Genomic DNA, 22,587 nt, shown 5'->3' on the forward strand with positions numbered 1-22,587 from the left:
TCCTTTCTTGTTTGTATTTTCGTAAACACCCTTGCTCAAGTCTTTATTCTTATTTACTTTACTTTCTAATGAATCTGTTGTTAAAAGCACTAAGCTGAATTTTCTACCTTTATCTCAAAAGTTTTATTTGAATAAATTTTATAATGTGTCATATACAATTTTACACATAAAGTGAGAAAAATCCTGATCTATTTGACAGCCATCTGAAGAAATTGAACATTCTAATATGATTTTGTATACCTTAGCTGCTCGTTTGCTACTTAAAACTGTGATTTCAGTTCTTTGCATCTGTTGAATTGAACTTACAGTTACACTTAAAATAAATTTTAACCAAAGTTGAATCTGAAACGCATAAAGATTTTAGTGTATTAAAGATTCCAGGGATTAATAGTCAATATACAGTCTTTGTGTACTTGCACATGGAAACTTATTTCAAAATATTGTTAATGTGGTCTATTTAAATTCTCATTTAATAACCACAGGGTTAAAATAAATTTACTTTTGGCAGCAGAAATAGACAAAGACCTTTCAATCAATAAACTTAGTAATATGTTATAATTAACTAGATGTTTTTGTGCTTTTTAAATCTCTTCTCTTGTGACAGAACCTTTTGTCAACCTTTAGTGGAATCTCCCAATTAGACTGATTAATTATGAGTTCCTGAGGTTACTGATTCTATTTAATTTAATGCCCACAGATATTTTTAAGAGAAGTATAACCAGTGTTACCAAATTTAATGCATTCATCCCACTTCAACACACACATACAAACACACATACAGGCTTACTCACAGGCCTATTTCTCTGTGAAATAATATTTTCTCATAGAATTATGATGATTATATAACATGGATACTAAATCTCTATATAAAAACTTGTAATTGAGTTTTTTCAATTTGAATCTATTCAGACTTCTAATCAAATGATGTTAAACAAACAAACTTTTAAAGCCTGAAAAATTTTCTCTCATTAAATCCCAAATGTAAGTAATTTCCAAAAAACATATTAAAACACAATAAAGTTAGGATTGTAATGTCTTCTTTACCATTTTTGTTGTTGTTATTGTTACTTTGTTGTTTTTTTACCTCCTCAGAAAACTAGATATTTAAGATTTTTAGATAAGACAATTATTGTCCTGCTTTATTTTGAAACCTAGTTATATTTTATTTCAATTGTCTTGAAAATTTTAACAGAAAAATCTTAGATATTAATTGGATTATAATGTAAATATTTTTAGAAATGTTAATACCCACAAATGAATAATAATTCATATTATTTTAGTGTTTAAAATTATTTTAAAGAACATATTAATGGATCCTGTATGTTGCTAATGAAATATGCTTTAACTTTTCATGTACTTATATTATTATTTTAATTTATAAACAGCACTAGCCTTAATTTGAACCAGGCTTTCTTGCTGAATATCAAGGAAACTAGTGCTTCGAGAATGGCTACAAAATTTCCTATTAAATATGTTGTGTGTGTTCATCCTGGTTTTGTACATCTAAGTATATATGCACACATATTTGTTTTATAATATATATTCTTATATGTTATAAATCCATATATGTTATATATTTATATAAACATAGATCTAAATGAACTTTACACCATCAACAAAATTAATAATTTGGACTCCTCATTCTTATTCAGCACTATCAACCATCATCCACATGAGGGCAGCACATCCTAAAGCTTGATAAACTGCTAAAAAAAAAAAAAAAAAAGGAAGTCTTGCGTGAGCTCTAGCTGTAACCTGAGGCCTAACATTCAGCAACTGTCAAAGGATGCAGATTTTTATATTATAGTTTTGAAAATGCTTTTACAAATAGTTTATTGTTGAATACTCACAAAAGTTCTGTGATTCAAACTTTATTTTTACAGCTGAAGAAATCAAGATCAGAGACGTTAAACGTTTCATGGCAGTTGGAAACTGGAATTATGTCCCATTTCCACCAGCTACATATTTCCTATTCATCTGCATTTTAAACAGTGCAGATGAATAAGTGGTGACAAAAGCATGGGAAGAAACTCATGCAGATTGTTATTTACTCTATTGTCATTGATTATAGATGCCATATATACAGAAGGCAATTTCGAATGTAAAGATCCTTTACATCCTTTGTTAGTTGTATTCCTAGGTATTTTACTCTCTTTGTAGCAATTGTGAATGGGGGTTCGCTCATGATTTGTCTCTCTGTTATTGGTGTATAGGAATGCTTGTGATTTCTGCATATTGATTTTGTATTCTGAGACTTTGCTGAAGTTGCTTATCAGTTTCAGGAGATTTTGGGCTGAGATGATGGGATGGGGTCTTCTAAATATACAATCATGTCCTCTGCAAATAGAGACAATTTGGCTTCCTCCTTTCCTAATTGAATGCCCTTTATTTTCTTTTCTTGCCTGATTGCTCTGGCTAGAACTTCCAATACTATATTGAATAGGAGTGGTGAGAGCGGACATCCTTGTCTACTGCCAGATTTCATAGGGAATGCTTCCAGTTTTTGCCCATTCAGTATGATATTGGCTGAATAATAAAAGTCATTTACAGGTTTGCCATAAATAACTTTTACTATTTTGAGATACATCCCATTGATACCTAGTTTATTGAGTTTTTAGCATAAGGGGCTGTGGAATTTTGTTGAAGGCTTTCTCTGTATCTATTCAGATAATCAAGTGGTTTTTGTCTTTGGTTCTGTTCATGTGACGGATTACATTTGTAGACTTGCGTATGTTGAATAAGCCTTGCATCCCCAGGATGAAGCCTAATTTATCATGATGGATAAGCTTTTTGATATGCTGTTGCAATCGGTTTGCCAGTATTTTATTGAAGATTTTTGCATCTGTGTTCATCATGGATATTGGCCTGAAGTTTTCTTTTTTTGTTGAGTCTCTGCTTGATTTTGGTATCAGGATGATGTTGGTCTCATAAAATGATTTGGGGAGGATTCCCTCTTTTTGGATTGTTTGGAATAGTTTCAGAAGGAATGGTACCAGCTCCTTTTTGTATATCTGGTAGAATATGGCTGTGAACCCATCTGGACCTGAGCTTTTTATGTTTGGTAGGCTATTAACCGCTGCCTCAACTTCAGCCCTTGTTATTGGTCAATTTAGGGTTTAAACTTCTTCCTGGTTTAGGCTTGGGAGAGTGCAAGTGTCTAGGAATTTATTCATTTCTTCCAGGTTTACTGGCTTATGTGTATAGAGTTGTTTGTAATAATCTCTGATGGTAGTTTGTATTTCTGTGGAATCAGTGGTGATATTTCCTTTATCATTTTAATTTCATCTATTTGATTCTTTCCTCTTTTATTAATCTGGCTAGCAGTCTATTTTGTTGATCTTTTCAAAAAACCAGCTCCTGAATTTATAATTTTTTGAAGAGTTTTTTTTTGTCTTTATCTCCTTCAGTTCTGTTCTGATTTTAGTTATTTCTTGTCTTCTGATAGCTTTTGAGGTTTTTTTTTTTTTTTTTTTGAGTTGGAGCTTCACTTTTGTTACCCAGGCTGGAGTGCAATGGCACTATCTCGACTCACCGCAACCTCTGCCTCCTGGGTTCAAGCAATTCTCCTGCTTAGCCTCCTGAGTAGCTGGGACTACAGGCGCACTCCACCATGCCCAGCTAATTTTTTGTATTTTTAGTAGAGACGGGGTTTCACCTTGTTGACCAGGATGGTCTCGATCTCTTGACCTCGTGATCCACCCGCCTTGGCCTCCCAAAGTGCTGGAATTATAGGCGTGAGCCACCACGTCTGGCTTTTTTTTTTTTTTTTTTTTTTTAACCTTGCTCCTCTAGCTCTTTGAATTTTGATGATAGGGTGTCGATTTTAGATCTTTTCTTGCTTCTCATGTGGGCATTTATTGTTGTGAATTTCCCTCTAGACACTGCTTTAAATGTGTCCCAGAGATTCTCGTACATTGTGTATTTGTTCTCAATGGTTTTGAAGAACAACTTTATTTCTGCCTTCATTTCATTGTTTATCCAGTCAACATTCAAGAGCCAGTTGTTCAGTTTCTATGAAGTTGCATGGTTCTGTGTTAGTTTCTTAATCCTGAGTTCTAATTTGATCGCACTATGGTCTGAGAGACTGTTTCTTCTGGGCTTGCAGACAGCCACCATCATGTGTTCTCCTATAGCCTTTCCTCTGCATACGGGCATTCCTGGTGTTACCTCCTGTTTTTAGAAGGTCTCCAGTCATAATAGATTAGAGCCCCACCCTTGAACTATTTTAAGTTGAATTATCTCTAAAGGGCCTATCTTCAAATACAGTCAGGCTTGAATATACAATTTTTTTTTTTTTTTTTGAGATGGAGTTTTACTCTTGCTGTCCAGACTGGAGTGCAATGGCATGATCCCGGCTTACTGTAGCCTCCTCCTCCACCTGGGTTCAAGGGATTCTCCTCCCTCAGCCTCTCAAGAAGCTGGGATTACAGGCATGTGCCACCACACCTGGCTAATTTTGTATTTTTAGTAGAGACAGGGTTTCACCATATTGGCCAGGTTGGTCCTGAACTCTTGACCTCATGATCCAAGTTGTGATTTTTTTGCCCAGGCTGGAGTGTACTGGCATGATCTCAGCTCACTGCAAGCTTCTCCTCCCGGATTCAAGCTATTCTCTGCATCAGCCTCCCAAGTAGCTAGGATTATGGGCCTGCCACCACGCCACCATGCCTGGCTAAATTTTTTGTATTTTTAGTAGAGATGGGGTTTCACCATCTTGTCCAGGCTGGTCTTGAACTCCTGACCTTTAACAAGATTTATAATTAATCTATAGCTTTATTTTGAATCTATAGATTTGATTTATAATTAGTCTATAGATACTGATCTTCCTAAGATTTATAATTAATCTACAGATTGATTTTAGAGAATGGACATCTTTATGAATTTTGTGTTATCTGTGAACATGTTAGCTCCATTTACTTTTCTATTATTGGTTTTAATATAATTTTATAATTCTAAACTTAAATAGATTATGTAACTTTTATTAAAATCATTTCAAGTTTTTCAGTGGAAATTTAAATTTTAAATTAAATTTTTATGTACTTATGCACAGTAATTGCAGTTGCTATGTTATGGTTTTGCATTCAGCAAAATTACAACTTTTCATGTTCGTTTTGAAGATTTATCTATATATTAATTTGGATTTGCCACATAACATGATATCAGATAGATAGTTATACAGATGGATAGATAGATAGAACTAATCTTTTTTAGTATAAAAATTGTTTTTCTTGTTTAACTGCAGTAGTGTAAAATATTGAATTAAAATGTAAAGTGTTGAATTAAAGTTATCATTAGTATATATCATTGATTTTTTCTCATCTTGATAAGCTCTTACTATTTTAACATAAAGTTTTTTCTTTTGAGTCTTTCCCACGTGTAATTTACTAATAGGATTTTAAGATTTTGAACAACTGTTGAGTTTTTTATTCCTTGAAATGATAGGATTTTTCTCTTTTTACATTTTAATTAGGGGAACTTACTTATTTTCAATTTTAAGCAATAATTTCATTACTATAATGAGTCCAACTTTCTCATATCTTTTTTTAACATGTTACCAGATTTAGTGAGATAATCATATTTAAGTTTAACATTATCTATTTTTGAGTACGATAAACTTCTAATTTGATTTCCATTCCAATAATATATTTTTTCTCTATTATATTAATTATTCAGGTTTTCTTACTTTTACTCTGCCATTTAACTTCTCAAGTTGCATGGGTGTGGGGTGCTCTTCCTTTGCCTAAGAGAGGAGTCTCTGAGGGCTAGACTACTATGAATGCTGCTGCTCCTCTAAATCTAGCCACCCAGTGAAGCCGTCACACTCCAGGCTGGTGCTAGGGAATGTCTGCAAGTGATCAAGTGATGTGACCTGTCCTCTAGTCTCCAGCAGTGGATACCAGCACCAGCTATGGCAGAGGTGGCAGGGCAGCTATATAGACTTTGTGAGATTCCTTGGTTATTAGCCTTAGCGTATTAACTTTCTCAAATGCCAGCTGTACTAGTAATGTTTTGGCACATGAACAAACTCAGGACCTTCTGGTTACCCAAAATGATGCTGGCAATAGTGATAGTTGAGGTCATGCACAAGTTTTTTTCCTTCCTGGTGCTGTGTTATTCTGCCTGCAGATGCTGTTATGGACTACGCCAGTTGGCCTCTAACCATGAGGTGGCACTTGCAAAACAGCTCCAGCTGTAGTGGTAGAAGTGAGTTTTGTGCTTGCCTTATGTTACCCAGGGAAGGTACTCTGTCCTTTCTGTTAAGCTTCCAGAGCAGGTTCAGGGGCAAGGACAGGTGGAGGCTGGGTCAGCCAAGTCTGTGTTCTGGCTCTCCCTATGTAGATGCAAGCAGTGGTCACAATGAGGGTCAGAGAGAAGCTCTCGGGCTGCTGTAGTAATGTTCCAGGGAGAAGTGCAGCTGCCTCTGCTGCACAGAAGAATCTACATGGGGAGTATGTGTATCAGCAGGAAATAAACCTCACCTCCTCCCACATACTTGGCAAGGCAGGTTTCACATTTGCATTGTTTCACTAGCAGCAGGTAACTGGATTCCAGGCACACTCCTCTCAAAACTCAAAACTGCTCCAGGTCATAAGCCTTCCCCACTGATATGGTTTGGATCTGTGTCCCTGCCCAAATCTTATGTCAAATTGTAATCCCCAGTGTTAGAAGTGGGGCCTGGTTGGAGAGGACTGGATCGTGGGGTAGAGTATTTATGAATGATTTAGCACCATCCTCCCTTGGTACTGTTCTTGTGATAGTGGTGAGGTATCATGAGATCTGGGGTTTTTTTTTTTTGTTTTTTTTTTTTTTGTGAGACAGAGTCTTGTTCTGTAGCCAGGCTGGAGTGCAGTGGTATGATCTCGGCTCACTGCAACCTCCACCTCCCAGGTTCAAGCAATTCCCCTGATTCAGCCTCCTGAAGTAGCTGGGACTACAGGTGCATGCCGCCAAACCCGCATAATTTTTTTGTATTTTAGTAGAGACAGGGTTTCACCATATTGGTCAGGATGGTCTCCATTTCCTGATCTCGTGATCCACTTGCCTCAGCCTCCCAAAGTGCTAGGATGGCAGGTGTGAGCCACTGCGCTGGCCTTGAGATCTGTTTTTTTTAAAGCGTATAGTCCTTTTCCCCTCACTCTCTCTCTTGCTGCAGCTCCTATCGTGCAAAACAATCTGCTGCCCCCTTGCCTTCTGCCATAATTAGAAGCTTTCTGAGGCTTCTCCAGAAGCAAAAGATACTATGCTTCCTGTATAGCCTGTGGGACCATGAGCCAATTAAACCTCTTATTTAAAATATGTTATTCAGTTTCAAGTATTTCTTCATAGGAATGAGAGAACAGCCTAACACATCCACTGAGATGGAAAGTGCGGCTTTCAGGCCATGCTCCTCTGAAGCTGGGGTGTTCATCTCCTGTGCCTGTGGCTATAGCACACCTCCTATTCAAAGGGGGTTTGTCCCCACTCAAGATTTTATTGTTATTCTCAGTTTATTTACTGGGAGCTTCTCTCAACCTGTGACCACACCTGAGTTAGCTGGCAGACTTCTGCAAGGCCCCTTGTGACACAGGATTAGGAGTGACTTCCCTCTGTCCCTGCTGAGTCTGGGAGTGCACACAAACCATGTCCAGATGCTGCTCTTTCTCATCTATTTCCCACTGTTTAAAGCAGCACCAGTACTGGGCAGGGTTAAGGCATTTCCCCATGGTCTGGATTTCCAGGTTTCCCAGTAGAAGTATATATCCCAGAGGCAGTTAATCTCCACCCACACTCTGGAAACTCATAGTTTTTCGCCTGGTTCACATGATCGGTTGCTCCCCACCACTTTTTTCAAAGGGTTTATAGTTACTTTTGTTCTTTCTGTAAAGTTCCTGTGTTGCTTCTTGTAAAAAAAATTCACAGTATGAATCTCTACTCACTATATTGTCTTTTCAAGTGGGAGAGGCATGCTAACAATGCCTCCAAATCTGCTGTCTTTAAATTATCTGCCATTCAATTGGAGAGAGAAAATGAATGTTAGCTGTAGTTTAATTTTGATGGATTTATTATAGTGAAATGACACACATTACTTCTTTTTCACTAACTAAAATTTTTCTCTCCTTCATTCCTTTCCCAGGTTCCATTCTACTCTCTCTTTTCTTCCCTTTCTCCTTCTTACCTTCTCTCTCTTTCTTTCTATCTCTTTCTTCCTTTATTCTCCCTTTTCCTTGATTTCCTCCCTCCCTCCTCCCTTCCTTTCTTCTCTCCTTCCATCCTTCCTGTTTAATTTCTCCTTCCTCTTAATATGTAGATATGATGTATTCTAGAAAACCTAATTGATTTTTTTCTTAATAGCTTGTCAGGAAATTACTGATACTTTTTTTCCTCAGCAAACACATATGCTAATTTCCCCCATTCAACTTTTTTTATTTTCTCCAGGAAAACCCACTACATTATGTGAGACTATGGGGAAAGCTGAAATTTGGTTAATCAGAACATATTGGGATTTTGAATTTCCTCGTCCATACTTACCTAATTTTGAGTTCGTTGGAGGATTGCACTGCAAACCTGCCAAACCTTTACCTAAGGTAGGTCCACAACAGTGGAGGATTTTATGTTCCTTATAATAAAATACCTAATTTTCTTTTAAAGTTTATAGCCTCAATAACAAATAAATGCTGCTGGACATTTCAGTTTGCTACTCCACGTCTATTTTCCTCATGATAGATTTCTCCTACAGGTGATATTAGGTGTTTTGGAATTTGTATTGACAATTTGAACTGAAGAGTAAAATCATTCTAGTTGTGTCTTACAGATAGCAGTGTCTCTATACCTTGATACTGGATCTGGAGGGACAGAAAACCAGATCATAGAAATTACTAGGGAGACTGCCATAGTCTTCTTAACAAGCCACATAGCATTTTGAACAGGGACATTTACCAAATTTCTTGACAGATAAAGATGTTTTCATGAAAACTCTTGAGTGAATTCCATAGAATTTGGTGAGTAAGAAGTCTGCACAATCTGCATGTGTACCCCAGAACATAAAGTATAATAAATAAAATTTAAAAAATAAATAAAAAATAACAATAAATTTAAGTTATTTAATAATAAAAAGAGGTCATTATTGAAGGAAGACAATGAAATGAGGCAGAGCTCTTAAGTTTTAATCTTGAGAATTTATTGGATAGTTGTGACGTCTACTGTTAGGAAACAATTGGTGAAAAAACTCTTTTGCGTTGACAATGGTGATTGTAGTTTTTGACCTGTTTATTTTAAGGAACCAAAGAGATTTTCATTAATTTCTAGAAATCCTTTAGGTAGTACAAAGTGTAAATCCCAGCATAACACACTGGAAATAGATTCAGATTCATCGGCATAAATTAGATATTATAAAACTGAGATACTCAAATATTGTATTGGTTCTTTATAAATATGGTGTCAGGTTTTTATGACATGAAAAAGAAATTGTATGCCATAACATGAAGTCTTCAGAGAGGAAATATGGAATATCAGAAATGTTATACAGAAAAAGTGTTGAGAAGCAAAATAGAATATAGGTAAACGTGGTAGGAACAATGTATTTAACTATCGATAGGGAGTGAGGAAACAGGTTATTATTTATTTGATGTACACACAAACAAACATAATCTTTTCAGAAAGTTGCAGATTCCCAGAACAGTACTAAATTTCTGTTTATGGCAAAATACATATTTAAGTTTAAGCTTTTATTTTAGGATTCTGAAAATTTTATTTCAGTGTTTTCTTACCTGTCAAGTTAGGCTGCAGGCAAGCTCTAGTGAATGTTCCTCATAGGAGATAATGTATCAATATATAAATAAAGAAAGAAATACACATGACATGTCCATAGATCACTGGATAACAGCCCATGCCACACTATCATATTTTTCCTCCCAAAACCACTTTTTACACAAACACACACACACACACTCACAATTTCACAAAGACAAATCAGCCATATTTTACAACAGCAAACATTCCTCCATTACATATTCAATCAACTTAAATAATGATATAGACTTTGGGAAATATAAATACTAATCTTGGATTATATTGCTGATGAAATAATTATGCCCATCATTGGGTACACAGAATACAAAAGCAACAAGAGACTGTCATATGAAAAATCCATTTTAGTATGGTAAGTGTGTATATTTGTGTGTGTGTGTATGTTTGCATGTTATTTTAATGAAAAAATATCTGTTTGGGAGATGAATCAAAATGGCAAAGCATCAATTCCTGGGACCTCAGAAATATACTACCGACATTAAGCCAAAAATAGAAGTCTATTTTCACTTAAGATATCACCCTCCCCTAATAATTTTGCTAGTCATAAACTAGCAAATGTAAACCCAGTAATGAGCCAGGAAATTTTACTGGCAGAGAAATTTATATTTCACTTTTTCTTTAAGGCTCAAATTAAGGGCACATAGCTAACATCACATCTATGGCAGTTTATACATCAGAAAGACAGAGATGCACTGTCTCATAAGCACAATTGTGATTATAGTTGGAGATACACTTTATCGTCTTCTAAAATACGTTACTATTAGATGACATTTTAAACAAATTTCTTCTCAGATAAGGGAAGGCATAAACTTTAGAAAATAATCTTGAATGCTTAACAGGAACCAGTAAATTTATTAATAATCTGTTAGATATGACTGGCATGCTAATAATTTTTAAAGCTTTACTCAGGATCCTTTATTGGGCTTCCTTCCAAAAAATGTTCCTATGAGTTTGCAAACAACCCTATTGGTTGGTTAAATTAAGCCTTGGGAGTAACAATTTCAGTTACCATGAGAAGATGTGTCCCTTATTTAGTGTTCATTTCTGTAATGGTTTTGGTTCTATGGTTGGACTTGTAACCATTGATTATACATTTAAGTTACACATTTCAGAAACATGTTTTCTCTTAAGGAGAATAGACCTGACTGGGCACAGTGGCTCATGCCTGTGATTCCAGCACTTTGGAAGACGGAGGCAGGTGGATCACTGAAGTCCCAGAATATGAGACCAGCCTGGCCAACATGTTGAAACCCCATTTCTACAAAAACGACAAAACTTAGCTGGGCATGGTGGCATGCGCCTATAGTCCCAGCTACTGAGGAGACTGAGGTGTGAGAATCACTTGAACTGGGGAGGTGAGATTGCAGTGAGCAGAGATACATGCCACTGCACTCCAGCCTGGGTGACAGAGTAAAACTCTGTTCGAAAAAAAATAATAATAAAATAGATACTAGATCTTTCTACATGTCAGAAGACAGTCTAGTCTAACGATTTCTCTGACATCTCTCCTAATTTTACCTACTTCAATGGGTAAGTAAACTTATTTTTTCCTATGATGCCATATCTTTGTAATTGAAAATATGTTATGTATGTAGGAAATGGAAGAATTTATCCAGAGCTCAGGTAAAAATGGCGTTGTGGTGTTTTCTCTGGGATCAATGGTCAAAAACCTTACAGAAGAAAAGGCCAATCTTATTGCCTCAGCCCTTGCTCAGATTCCACAGAAGGTCAGTACAGCCTCGGATTCTCGTACCCAATTTTTACTAATGGGAGAGACAGTGCGGCTAGTAACGCTCTTTCCATATGAAAGTTGAAACTCATTATACACTGAGTATCACTAGTAATAGTTGTGAGTAAAATTGTGTAGAACATTAAAACTGTGTATATTACCAATCATTTGCCTACTGAAGCTCAGCATTATTTTTAAAACAGATGCTTTTATGAAGTCATTTCGTTTTAACGCAATAGAAATGAAAAATTTAAGCCTCCACTGACCTTTTTCTGTTTGAATTTTTTTTTTTGTTCTCCACTGACTATTTTCAAAAGTTCTAAAGTATGTTAGCTCCATAGCCCAGGAAGAGCGAGAGTGTATACACAAAGCAGGGAGAAATTATGCTAAAAATTAATTCAAGTGCCTAGGGTTTATTACAACGCGATCAAAGTGCACTTGGTTTAGAAGTAGAAGCCTAGATTCACTTAGTCTTTCTAGGTTGAATATTCTCTAGCTAAAAATGATTAAAATTCAAATATTATAGTCCAACAACATGCATTTTCTGATTTATGTAATTCAATTAACCTTAATTTTTATCTACACATTTCTGCATTTGTATTCTTTTTATACTCTTGTTCATGAAACTTTCTAGGACTCTTTATATTTACGTATTGGTTAAAACACATAACAGTTTTCATGATTTTTCATCTCCATGTTGTGATTGGTTAAACTGGTCCTGTTTATGTCCTATTTCTTCACTTAAAATCTCACTCCCAAAAGCTTTGAAGTGATAAATATCAAAACAATAATACTATACTTAATAGACTATTAATACAAGACTTTACAAAAAGGTAGATATAAATAGTCCTACTATATATCTCAACATTTGTAAACTACTGCTTATGTAATTCCCAACTTCCAAGTAGCTAGCTAAATGATTTCTAAATATTCTACCAGCTTAAAATGTCCTCATTGCGTTTTTCCTTGCAAAATTAAAGCACAATTTTCCACAGGTTTTATGGAGATACAAAGGACAGAAACCAGCTACATTAGGAAACAATACTCAACTCTATGATTGGATACCCCAGAATGATCTTCTTGGTAAGACTGTGGGGATGGAAAAGCTGTACAGCGGGACAATAGACAAGTATATTTTTAGTAGCGAATAAATTTAACAAGTTTTTAATAATTTAAAATTGTATTTGATACCCAATTTCAAATCAGATATAATTAAATAATTGGTTATTAATTTTAATAGATTCATGCTTCCTCTGGTTCACAAAAAGGCATTTTCGGTTAAGATTCATCACACTTCAAGTTTGATTTTCAGTTCAGATATCTTCTTAGCAATATATTCCCACAAAGCACAAGGACTATTAATTACTGCTTTTCCTGAGATGACAGTTTTCTGAGATAGCAATGCCCTATTTTCTCTGCTTTTGTAGAAGACGGAACCTTCTTTAATGTGTTATATTGGAGCTTTTTGACCCCTTCTGTCTCTAAAATTCTGCTAATGTGTTATAATTACACACCCACTTTTCACTCCACCATCAAATTAGGTCATCCCAAAACCAAAGCTTTTATCACTCATGGTGGAACTAATGGGATCTATGAAGCTATTTACCATGGAGTCCCTATGGTGGGAGTTCCCATGTTTGCTGATCAGCCTGATAACATTGCTCACATGAAGGCCAAAGGAGCAGCTGTGGAAGTGAACCTAAACACAATGACAAGTGTGGATTTGCTTATTGCTTTGAGAACAGTCATTAATGAACCTTCGTAAGTACTGAGGCCCTTAAAGATTTATCTTACATTAATTATGTTATATTTAATACCAGAAAATATTCATTCTTTCATACTTTCGTAATTATTTTTAAATAACAACTATAACCTGATCAATAGAAAATCCGTTTCGTTTGCCAAACTGCTGAAGTCATTTGCTGAAATCGTAAAAAGAAGAAAAACCTAAGACTTCAAATATTCTTTCAATATTTTTTCACAATAAAGAATGCTATGATTATATGAATTCTCATTTGTTGTCTGAATAATTTGCTTATTCTTATAAACTAATAAGTATTTACATATTATAAACTAATTAGTAAGTACAAAATTGAAATGATAATATGCCCAGTAAAAATCATTTAGAAATAACTATTAACACTGAGTATATACCATTCCATACCATTCTATACCAGTATATAATTTATATATATATGTATATGTATAGCTTAGTATATGGTGTGTGTATGTATATGTTTATATATATGTGTGTATATATATATGTGTGTACATGTATATATACATATACTTGCATCTTATTTTTCATGTACATATATACACACAAGCTTATGTACACACACACACACACACATACTTATGTCTTATATTTTTCTCTGAAAGATCTCATCAAAGGTAGGAAATAATATGATATATGTATGTGTAATTTTCAGTCTTTATTTTTGATGATGTGTTTTAATTTTAGCCACTTATAGTTGAACTCCTGCTTTGAAAGTTATCTTATTCCAAATTTTTATGACTTACATTTTAATTTTACTTTACCAATATTTATGTCATTTATTTTTCTCATATTTATTTAGTCTTTTTCCTATATTTTAAGGGACTGAGTGTTCACCATTGAATTAGAGATAATTTGTTCCAAATATTTATGATTTATTTATTGACCAATTATCTCACATGGAATTTTCTTTCAATAAAGTCTTGGATATTGAATTCTCTGAAATAATGTTTAGAAATATTTGCATATTGCTTTGTTATAAGAATCACTTTTGTCTGAATATAATATATTTAGCTCTCTCTTTTTTTCTTCAGACCTGTGGAAATATTATTCATGACCTTCTAGTTTAAATGATGCTATAGGATTTATGAGTCCTGTCTGACCATTTTATCTTTTTGTTTTCTTTTCAGCTTGGAAAAATAAATTTTTACTTTTTAAAATTCGGAAACCCAATTATGGTGTATTCTTTCAAATTATTTTGTATGTTTTCCTTCAATTATACTGTGTCCTTACAACACTGTTAATCTAGGGAAAAAATTATCCAGTTTTTCTTTTCGTAAATTAATTTTCTGTGTATTATTTCTTAGAATGCCTTTTATTTCCATTTTTTATCTTTACTTCAGGAGCACCAGTTTAGTCTTCCCTCTGATAAAATATTCTTTTATGTTTTCCTCTACTATTTTCTGTCTAATTGTTCAAATCAATTTTTACTATTCTTAGTTCATTGAGATTGTCTCAAATAGTTCACAAATTAGCAAATGTATTATTTTTACCATGAACATTTCTTGCTGTTTCTAATTTCTTTGTTAATTCTTTAAGCTGTCATTTTTAACAACTTATTTCATCAGCTCACCTATTTCCTTATCACTGCCTCTTGCTTTATAATTCAATTTTGATATAATATTAACTACCCTCCCACTATTACAATACTTTGAATCTCTTCATCTTTGGCTATATATCATGCCTGGTTGCATTCTTAGTTCTCATTTATTTTTCAATATGTCAGTGGTTATCAAGCTGTTTTTGTATCTTGGTCTTGGTGTTTGCTTTTAAATTCGTTTCTATGCTATATTGGACTCAATTGTTTTTTATGCACAGTCAAAGCTTGAAGGATAGATGTAATAGTCCATTCACTTTTCCTGAAGGCTGAGATTCAGGAAGTAGAGGAGAAAATTAACTCAGATAGAATTTGGTGCTTTTTTTTTTAAAAAAAATAATACTTTAAGTTCTGGGGTACATGTGCAGATCATGCAGGATTGTTACATAGGTATACACATGCCATGGTGGTTTGCTGTGTCCATCCCCCTTCATCTACCTTAGGTATTTATCCTAATGTTATCCCTCCCCAGTGCTCACACCCCCTGCTAAACCTCCTCTAGCTCTCCCACCCTGCAACAGGCCCCGGTGTATGATGTTCCCCTCCCTGTGTCCATGTGTTCTCATTGTTCAACACCCACTTATGAGTGAGAAGGTGCAGTGGTTGGTTTTCTGTTCTTGTGTCAGTCTGCTGAGACTGATCGTTTCCGCCTTCATCCATGTCCCTGCAAAAGACATGAACTCATCTTTTTTTATGGCTGCATAGTATTCCATGGTGTATATGTGCCACATTTTCTTTATCCAGTCTAGCATTGATGGGCATTTGGGCTGGTTCCAAGTCTTTGCTATTGTAAACAGTGCCACAGTGAACATACATGTGCATGTGTCTTTATAATAGAATGATTTATCATCCTTTGGGTATGTACCCAGTAATGGGATTGCTGGGCCAAGTGGTATTTCTAGTTCTAGATCCTTGAGGAATCACCACACTGTCTTCCACAATGATTGTACCAATTTACACTCCCACCAACAGTGTGAAAGTGTTCCTATTTCTCCACATCTTCTCCAGCATCTGTTGTATCCAGGTTTTTAAATGATTGCCATTCAAACTGGCATGAGATGGTATCTCAATGTGGCTTTGATTGCATTTCTCCAATGATCAGTGACGATGAGATTTTTTTCATGTGTTTGTTGGCTGCATAAATATCTTCTTTTGAAAAATGTCTATTCATACCCTTCACCCACTTTTTGATGGGGTTGTTTTTTTCTTGTAAATTTGTTTAATTCCTTTGTCGATTCTGGTGTTGAGGCCTTTGTCAGATGGGTAGATTGCAAAAATTTTTTCCCATTCTGATGGTTGCCGGTTCACTCTAATGATAGTTTCTTTTGCTGTGCAGAAGCTCTTTAGTTTAATTAGATTTCACTTGTGAATTTTGGCTTTTGTTGCCATTTCTTTTGGTGTTTTAGTCATGATGGCCTTGCCTATTGCTATGCCCTGAATGGTATTGTCTAGGTTTTCTTCTAGGGTTTTCATGGTGTTAGGTCTTATGTTTAAATCTTTAATTCATCTGAAGTTAATTTTTGTATAAGGTGTAAGGAATGGGTTCAGTTTCATCTTGCTGCACATGGCTAGCCAGTTACCCCAACACCATTTATTAAACAGGGAATCCTTTCCCCGTTGCTTGTTTTTGTCTGGTTTTTCAAAGATCATAGTGTTGTAGATGTGTGGTGTTACTTCTGGTGCCTCTGTTCTGTTCCAATGGTCTATATCTCTATTTTGGTATCAATACTATGCTGTTTTGATTACTGTAGCTTTGTAGTATGGTTTGAAGTCAGGTAGCATGGTGCCTCCAGCTTTTTATTTTTTATTTTATTTATTTATTTATTTTGCTTAGGGTGGCTTGGCTATGTGGGCTCTTTTTTGGTTCTATATGAAGTTTAAGGTGGGTTTTTCCAGTTCTGTAAAGAAGGTCAATGGTAGCTGGATGGGGATAGCACTGAATCTATAAATTACTTTGGGCAGCATGGCCATTTTCACAGTATTGTATCTTCCTAAACAGAAGCCTAGAAAGAGTTTTCGTCTGTTTGTGTCCTCTCATTTCCTTGAGCAGTGGTTTATAGTTCTCTTTGAAGAGATCCTTCACATCCCTTGTTGGTTGTATTCCTAGGTATTTTATTCTCTTTGTAGCAATTGTGAATGGGAGTTTGTTCATGATTTGGCTCTCTGTTTATCTGTTATTGGTGTATAGTAATGCTTGTGATTTTTGCACATTGATTTTGTATCCTGAGACTTTGCTGAAGCTACTTATCAGCTTAAGGAGATTTGGGGCTGAGACAATGGGGTCTCCTAAATATACAATCATGTCATCTGGAAATAGAGACAATTTGATATCCTCCTTTCTTTATTGAATATATTTTATTTCTTTTTGTTGCCTGATTGCTCTGGATAGAACTTCCAATACTATGTTGAATAGGAATGGTGAAAGAGGGCACCCTTGTCTAGTGCCAGTTTTCAAAGGGAATGCTTCAAGTTTTTGCACATTCAGTATTATATTGGCTGTGGGTTTGTCATAAATAGCTTTCATTAATTTGAGATATGTCCCATCAATGCCTAGTTTATTGAGAGTTTTTAGCATAAATGACTGTTGAATTTTGTTGAAGGCCTTCTCTGCATCTATTGAGATAATCATGTGGTTTTTGTCTTTGGTTCTGTTTATGTAATGGATTACATTTATAGATTTGTGTGTGTTGAACCAGCCTGGCTTCCCTGGGATGAAGTCAACTTGATCATGATGAATAAGCTTTTTAATATTCTGTTGCAATTGGTTTGCCAGTATTTTATTGAAGATTTTTGCATCAATGTTCATCATGGATATTGGTCTAAAATTTTCCTTTTTAGTTGTGTCTCTGCCAGGTTTTGGTATCAGAATGATGTTGGTCTCACAAAATGAGTTAGGGGGGATTCCCTCTTTTTGGATTGTTTGAAATAGTTTCAGAAGCAATGGTACCAGCTCCTCTTTGTATATCTGGTAGAATTGGCTGTGAACCCAACTGGTCATGGACTTTTTTTTAGTTGGTAGGCTATTAATTGCTGCCTCAACTTCAGATCTTGTTATTGATGTATTCAGGGATTCAATTCCTTCCTGGTTTAGTCTTGGGAGGGTGTAAGTGTCCAGGAATTTATTCATTTCTTCTAGATTTACTGATTTATGTGCATAGAGTTGTTTGTAGTAATCTCTGATGGTAGTTTGTATTTCTGTGGAATCGGTGGTGATATCCCCTTTATCATTTTTTATTGCATCTATTTGATTCTTCTCTCTTTTCCTTTTTAATAATCTGGCTAGCGGTCTATCTATTTTGTTGTCTTTTCAAAAAACCATCTCCTGGACTTACTGATTTTTTTGAAGGGATTTTTAAGTTCTATCTCCTTCAGTTCTGTTCTGATCTTAATTATTTCTTGTCTTCTGCTATTTTTTGAATTTGTTTGAACTTGATCTTCTAGTTCTTTTAATTGTAACATTAGGTTGTCAATTTTTTATCTTTCCTAGCTTCTCATGTGGACATTTAGTGCTACAAGATTCCCTCTAGACACTGCTTTAAATGCGTCCTGCAGATTCTGGTACATTGTGTCTTCATTCTCTTTGGTTTTGAAGAACATCTTTATTTCTGCTTTCATTTCGTGATTTATCCAGTAGTCATTCAGAAGCAGGTTGTTCAGTTTCCATGTAGTTGTGAGGTCTTTGATTGCACTGTGGTCTGAGAGACTGGTTGTTATGATTTACATTCTTTTGCATTTGCAGGAAGTGATTTACTTCCAATGATGTGGTCAATTTTAGAGTAAATGTGATGTGGTGCTGAGAAGAATGTATATTCTGTGGCTTTGTGGTGGAGAGTTCTGTAGATGTCTATTAGGTCCACTTGGTCCAGATCTGAGTTCAAGTCCTAGATATTCTGGTTAATTTTCTGTCTTGTTGATCTGGTTAATAATGACAGTGGGGTGTTTAAGTTTCCCACTATTATTGTGTGTGAGTCTAAGTCTCTTTGTAGGTCATTAAGCACTTGCTTTATGTATTTTGGTGCTCCTGTATTGGTTGCATATATATTTAGGATAGTTAGCTCTTCTTGTTGCATTAATCCCTTTTCCATTATGTAATGCCCTTCTTTAGTGCTTTTTCTAAATGGAACTAACCTGCTTAAAAACATCTATTCAGTGCCCTTTGTCACGTGTTTTAGAAACAGAGGCCAGTATTATTTCAAAAAGGAGAGTCACTAAACACTTTGTTTAGATTCATACCAAAACTGAGCCCTTGTTTTTGACTTTATCATCCCATCCACATTCCAATTAATTGACTTTTATTAATACATACATGTTGTATAAGTCATAATTCTAGAAATCATAATTCGGGAGCTAATTGGTGACTTAGAAGCTTCAGCAAGGCTCATTATGCTGTTTTCTTTGACTTTAATGTCTAGTCAATTAGACTATTATAAAGTTGTTAGTTGCTGACAATTTGGTTTATTTTGTTAATTATCAGAGTAGGTAAGGTCTGTGATTCTCTTTAACTCTAGTGCTTAAAATGATCAATAAATTTTATTATTGACTCAAAAACCATAAACTAAAAATAAAATTCTAAGCCCTCCATCTAGCCATCTGAATGGAATTCCTTCTAACTCAGGGTTCTTTGAAGATTTAACCTGAGAGACTGTTTCAGGCGATGATGAGAAGTGAGGGTCAAACATGCCTCATTATACCTCACTGGCATTAGCATCAACACAGACTTTAAGTCTGATAAGAAACATTTCACAGTCTATTCTCTCTGAAGCCTACTACCTGAATGCTTCCTCTGCAAATAAGGACTTGGATCTCTACAGTCCTTGATCCCAGGCATGCCTTCCATTTGATCCTAGGTCTTTAGACAAATTTAACCCATTGTCAACCAGAAAATCTTTAAATTTACATATAACCTGAATGTACCCCCACTTCAAGTTGTCCCACCTTTCTTAACCAAACCAATGTATTTCTTAAATGTATTTGATTAATGTCTTATGCCTTCCTAAAATGTGTAAAACCAAGCTGCACCCCAACCACTGTGGGCACATGTACTCTGGACCCCCTGAGGGCTGTGTCATGGGCCATATTCACTCATATTTTGCTCCAATTAAATATCTTCAAATATTTTAGATGTTGACTCATTTCATTGACAATACTATTGATGCAAAAAACAGAACTATAAATAGTGTTAGAAATTTCTAAATAAATGCCTAAAAATTATTTAATTTAAAATACCTTCACTTTAACCCTAAACCCAATACCAACTCTGGTAACACAGAGTATAGTGTAGAGCACATACATGGATGTATTTGTATTCCATTCTGTTATTTATTAAAGCAACTAATAAACATTAAAAATTACATTTGAATATACCATAGTAAATTTTCATTATTCAGAATATTTTATCATATCCATCATAAAACATTAGTGTAAAATAAAACATTAAATAATGAATTTATGAGCATGGTCCTTGTCCTACATCATTTATAGGAAAACATACCTTTTTCTTATTATATTTTTTTATTTATATGTACAAATTTATTTATTTGCTTCAAATGTAGGCATGCCTCAAATATAGGATGATCCATGTGAAATTACTATCTTGGCCCTACCCTACCTATTGCTATTGTGACAGCAAGTTGATTAGGAGCTCTAATTCTAGGGAAATGTTTTAATTTACCTTAAAAACTCAAAGTTCACATGCCGCTTCTTAAATCACCGGAGTTTTTTGGTTCAGTCTTCATGTTACAGAGAGACACTGTTCTCTTCATCACAAACATACAAATGTGTGCCAAGGAGTAATTATCACAGTGCCAACATCTCAGAACTGTAAAGTAACTCACTAATGTCAATTTCCTTTGTCTGTCATATGAACCAGCTGGACATTAGAGAATATGTTTATGTATGTCTAAAATGATTTTTATCCCACATTAGATTATATACCATCTTAGTCTTGAAACTGTCCTGGATAATATAGTTCACACAGTATCAAAATTATTTTTAGAAAAATTATGCTAAACAAATATATTTATAACTGGCTTTATCTATTTTTTTATGTCTACATTTGACCATCCTGTGTTAAGAATATATTTCATCCACATCCTTCCTTTTGTAACTCCTAAAATTTTGTGCAACTAGAAAAGTTCATGCAAGAATTACATTATTTCTTAACATAACTGTGGACTTCAACTTGTATAGAAAATATGTATCACATATTTATCTTCAATGAAAATAAAAACAAAAATTATCTCATTTCTGCCTATTTATTTGTCTTCTAGCTATAAAGAGAATGCTATGAGGTTATCAAGAATTCACCATGATCAACCTGTAAAGCCCCTGGATCGCGCAGTCTTCTGGATCGAGTTTGTCATGCGCCACAAAGGAGCCAAGCACCTGCGGCCAGCGGCCCACAACCTCACCTGGTTCCAGTACCACTCTTTGGATGTTATTGGGTTCTTGCTGGTCTGTGTGACAACAGCTATATTTTTGGTCATACAGTGTTGTTTTTTTTTCTTTCAAAAATTTGGTAAGATAGGAAAGAAGGTAAAAAGAGAATAGATCAAGAAGAAAAGGAAATATATGTTTTTAAGCTTGGCAAAATCCTGAATGGTACAATATTATTAATTCCAGCCAAAAGGAGCTTAACAAAAACACATATTCCATCATGTTTCCAAATTTTCTATTCCTCTACCTGCCTTAAGCCTACTGATATGATAAAACCTAGATTTCAAAGTGATTATTATTAACTTGTGAGTTATAGTCTTCTATTTTTCCTTAGTCTTTCCCAGCTGACTGTACCCTTTTCCTTTCACTTTTCTGACCCAAGAATACTACCTAATTCTAAATATGTTATATTCACAGTATCAAATTATTTTATAGTTAACCTTAACTGGTGACTAACAATATGCTGAATCCTGGGTAATGCATACAGTGTAGATGGAATTTGATAGGTATAAGAAAGAGTCAAATTCACAAGTTTCCATATACCAAACAAATCAGGGAGAATAGGAGAATAGTGTGTTACAAGAAAGGTAATGATTTCCTTTTTTTAATAAAAATAAACTTTTCTGTTTGCCCAATGTTGCAGGAGTTGGAGAATGAATTTAACTGTGATGTGCATCTTATTAATGTCTACATAATTTTCATTGAGTATATCTATATAATCATGGTATAATTTGCCTGGCTTTCTTCAGCATATATTATTATAGAACCTGTAGTGGAAGATTTGGCTACTGTCTTTAGTAAATAAACCAATCAACATTTTTTATTTCAAAGAGAAAGTTCTATGATATATGTTAAAGGCGAACAGATCATATTTAGAGGATACAACAATGAGAAATAAAGAAAATAACCAGTAATTTTATAAAATTTTTAATTAATGGTACAAATGATTACATTAAACATCAATTAATTATGCTTTAAAATTACTAATGTTCATAATACATAATCACTTTTTGTAATCAAAGTTTAATTTTATGCCAAAAAATAAAAACCATGCTTACTTGAATTTTGAGATAATTGTATTATTTTTGTCTTTATCTTCTACAAATTTAAATTTATCAATTGTTACGTGAGACCTTGACCAAGGATATGGCATAATAAATATTTATCAATGCAAAGCACTCATTGAAGGCAAATATTTATACTTGATTCAGCTTTATATTAATTTAATAAGTATATTAAAAATTTTGCTTTCTTTACCCTTTA

At 34.5% G+C, this 22,587-nt stretch overlaps 1 protein-coding gene across 7 annotated transcripts in view; it reads left to right on the plus strand.

The window, feature by feature from the left end:
- Positions 1-22,387, plus strand: part of UGT2A1 (UDP glucuronosyltransferase family 2 member A1 complex locus) — a 47,560-nt gene extending 25,173 nt beyond the window's left edge. For all 7 annotated transcript variants that reach the window (XM_035293622.3, XM_035293618.3, XM_035293619.3 and 4 more), the window contains 5 exons: positions 8,416-8,564; positions 11,382-11,513; positions 12,511-12,598; positions 13,057-13,276; positions 21,159-22,387. In XM_035293622.3, coding sequence (XP_035149513.1) covers positions 8,416-8,564; positions 11,382-11,513; positions 12,511-12,598; positions 13,057-13,276; positions 21,159-21,438 — 869 coding nt within the window. In that variant the 3' untranslated portion in view covers positions 21,439-22,387. The remainder of the gene's footprint in view (positions 1-8,415; positions 8,565-11,381; positions 11,514-12,510; positions 12,599-13,056; positions 13,277-21,158) is intronic.
- The last annotated feature ends 200 nt before the right edge of the window (positions 22,388-22,587 follow it).

The sequence above is a fragment of the Callithrix jacchus genome, chromosome 3 (assembly GCF_049354715.1).
Source record: "Callithrix jacchus isolate 240 chromosome 3, calJac240_pri, whole genome shotgun sequence".
NCBI lineage: Eukaryota > Metazoa > Chordata > Mammalia > Primates > Cebidae > Callithrix > Callithrix jacchus.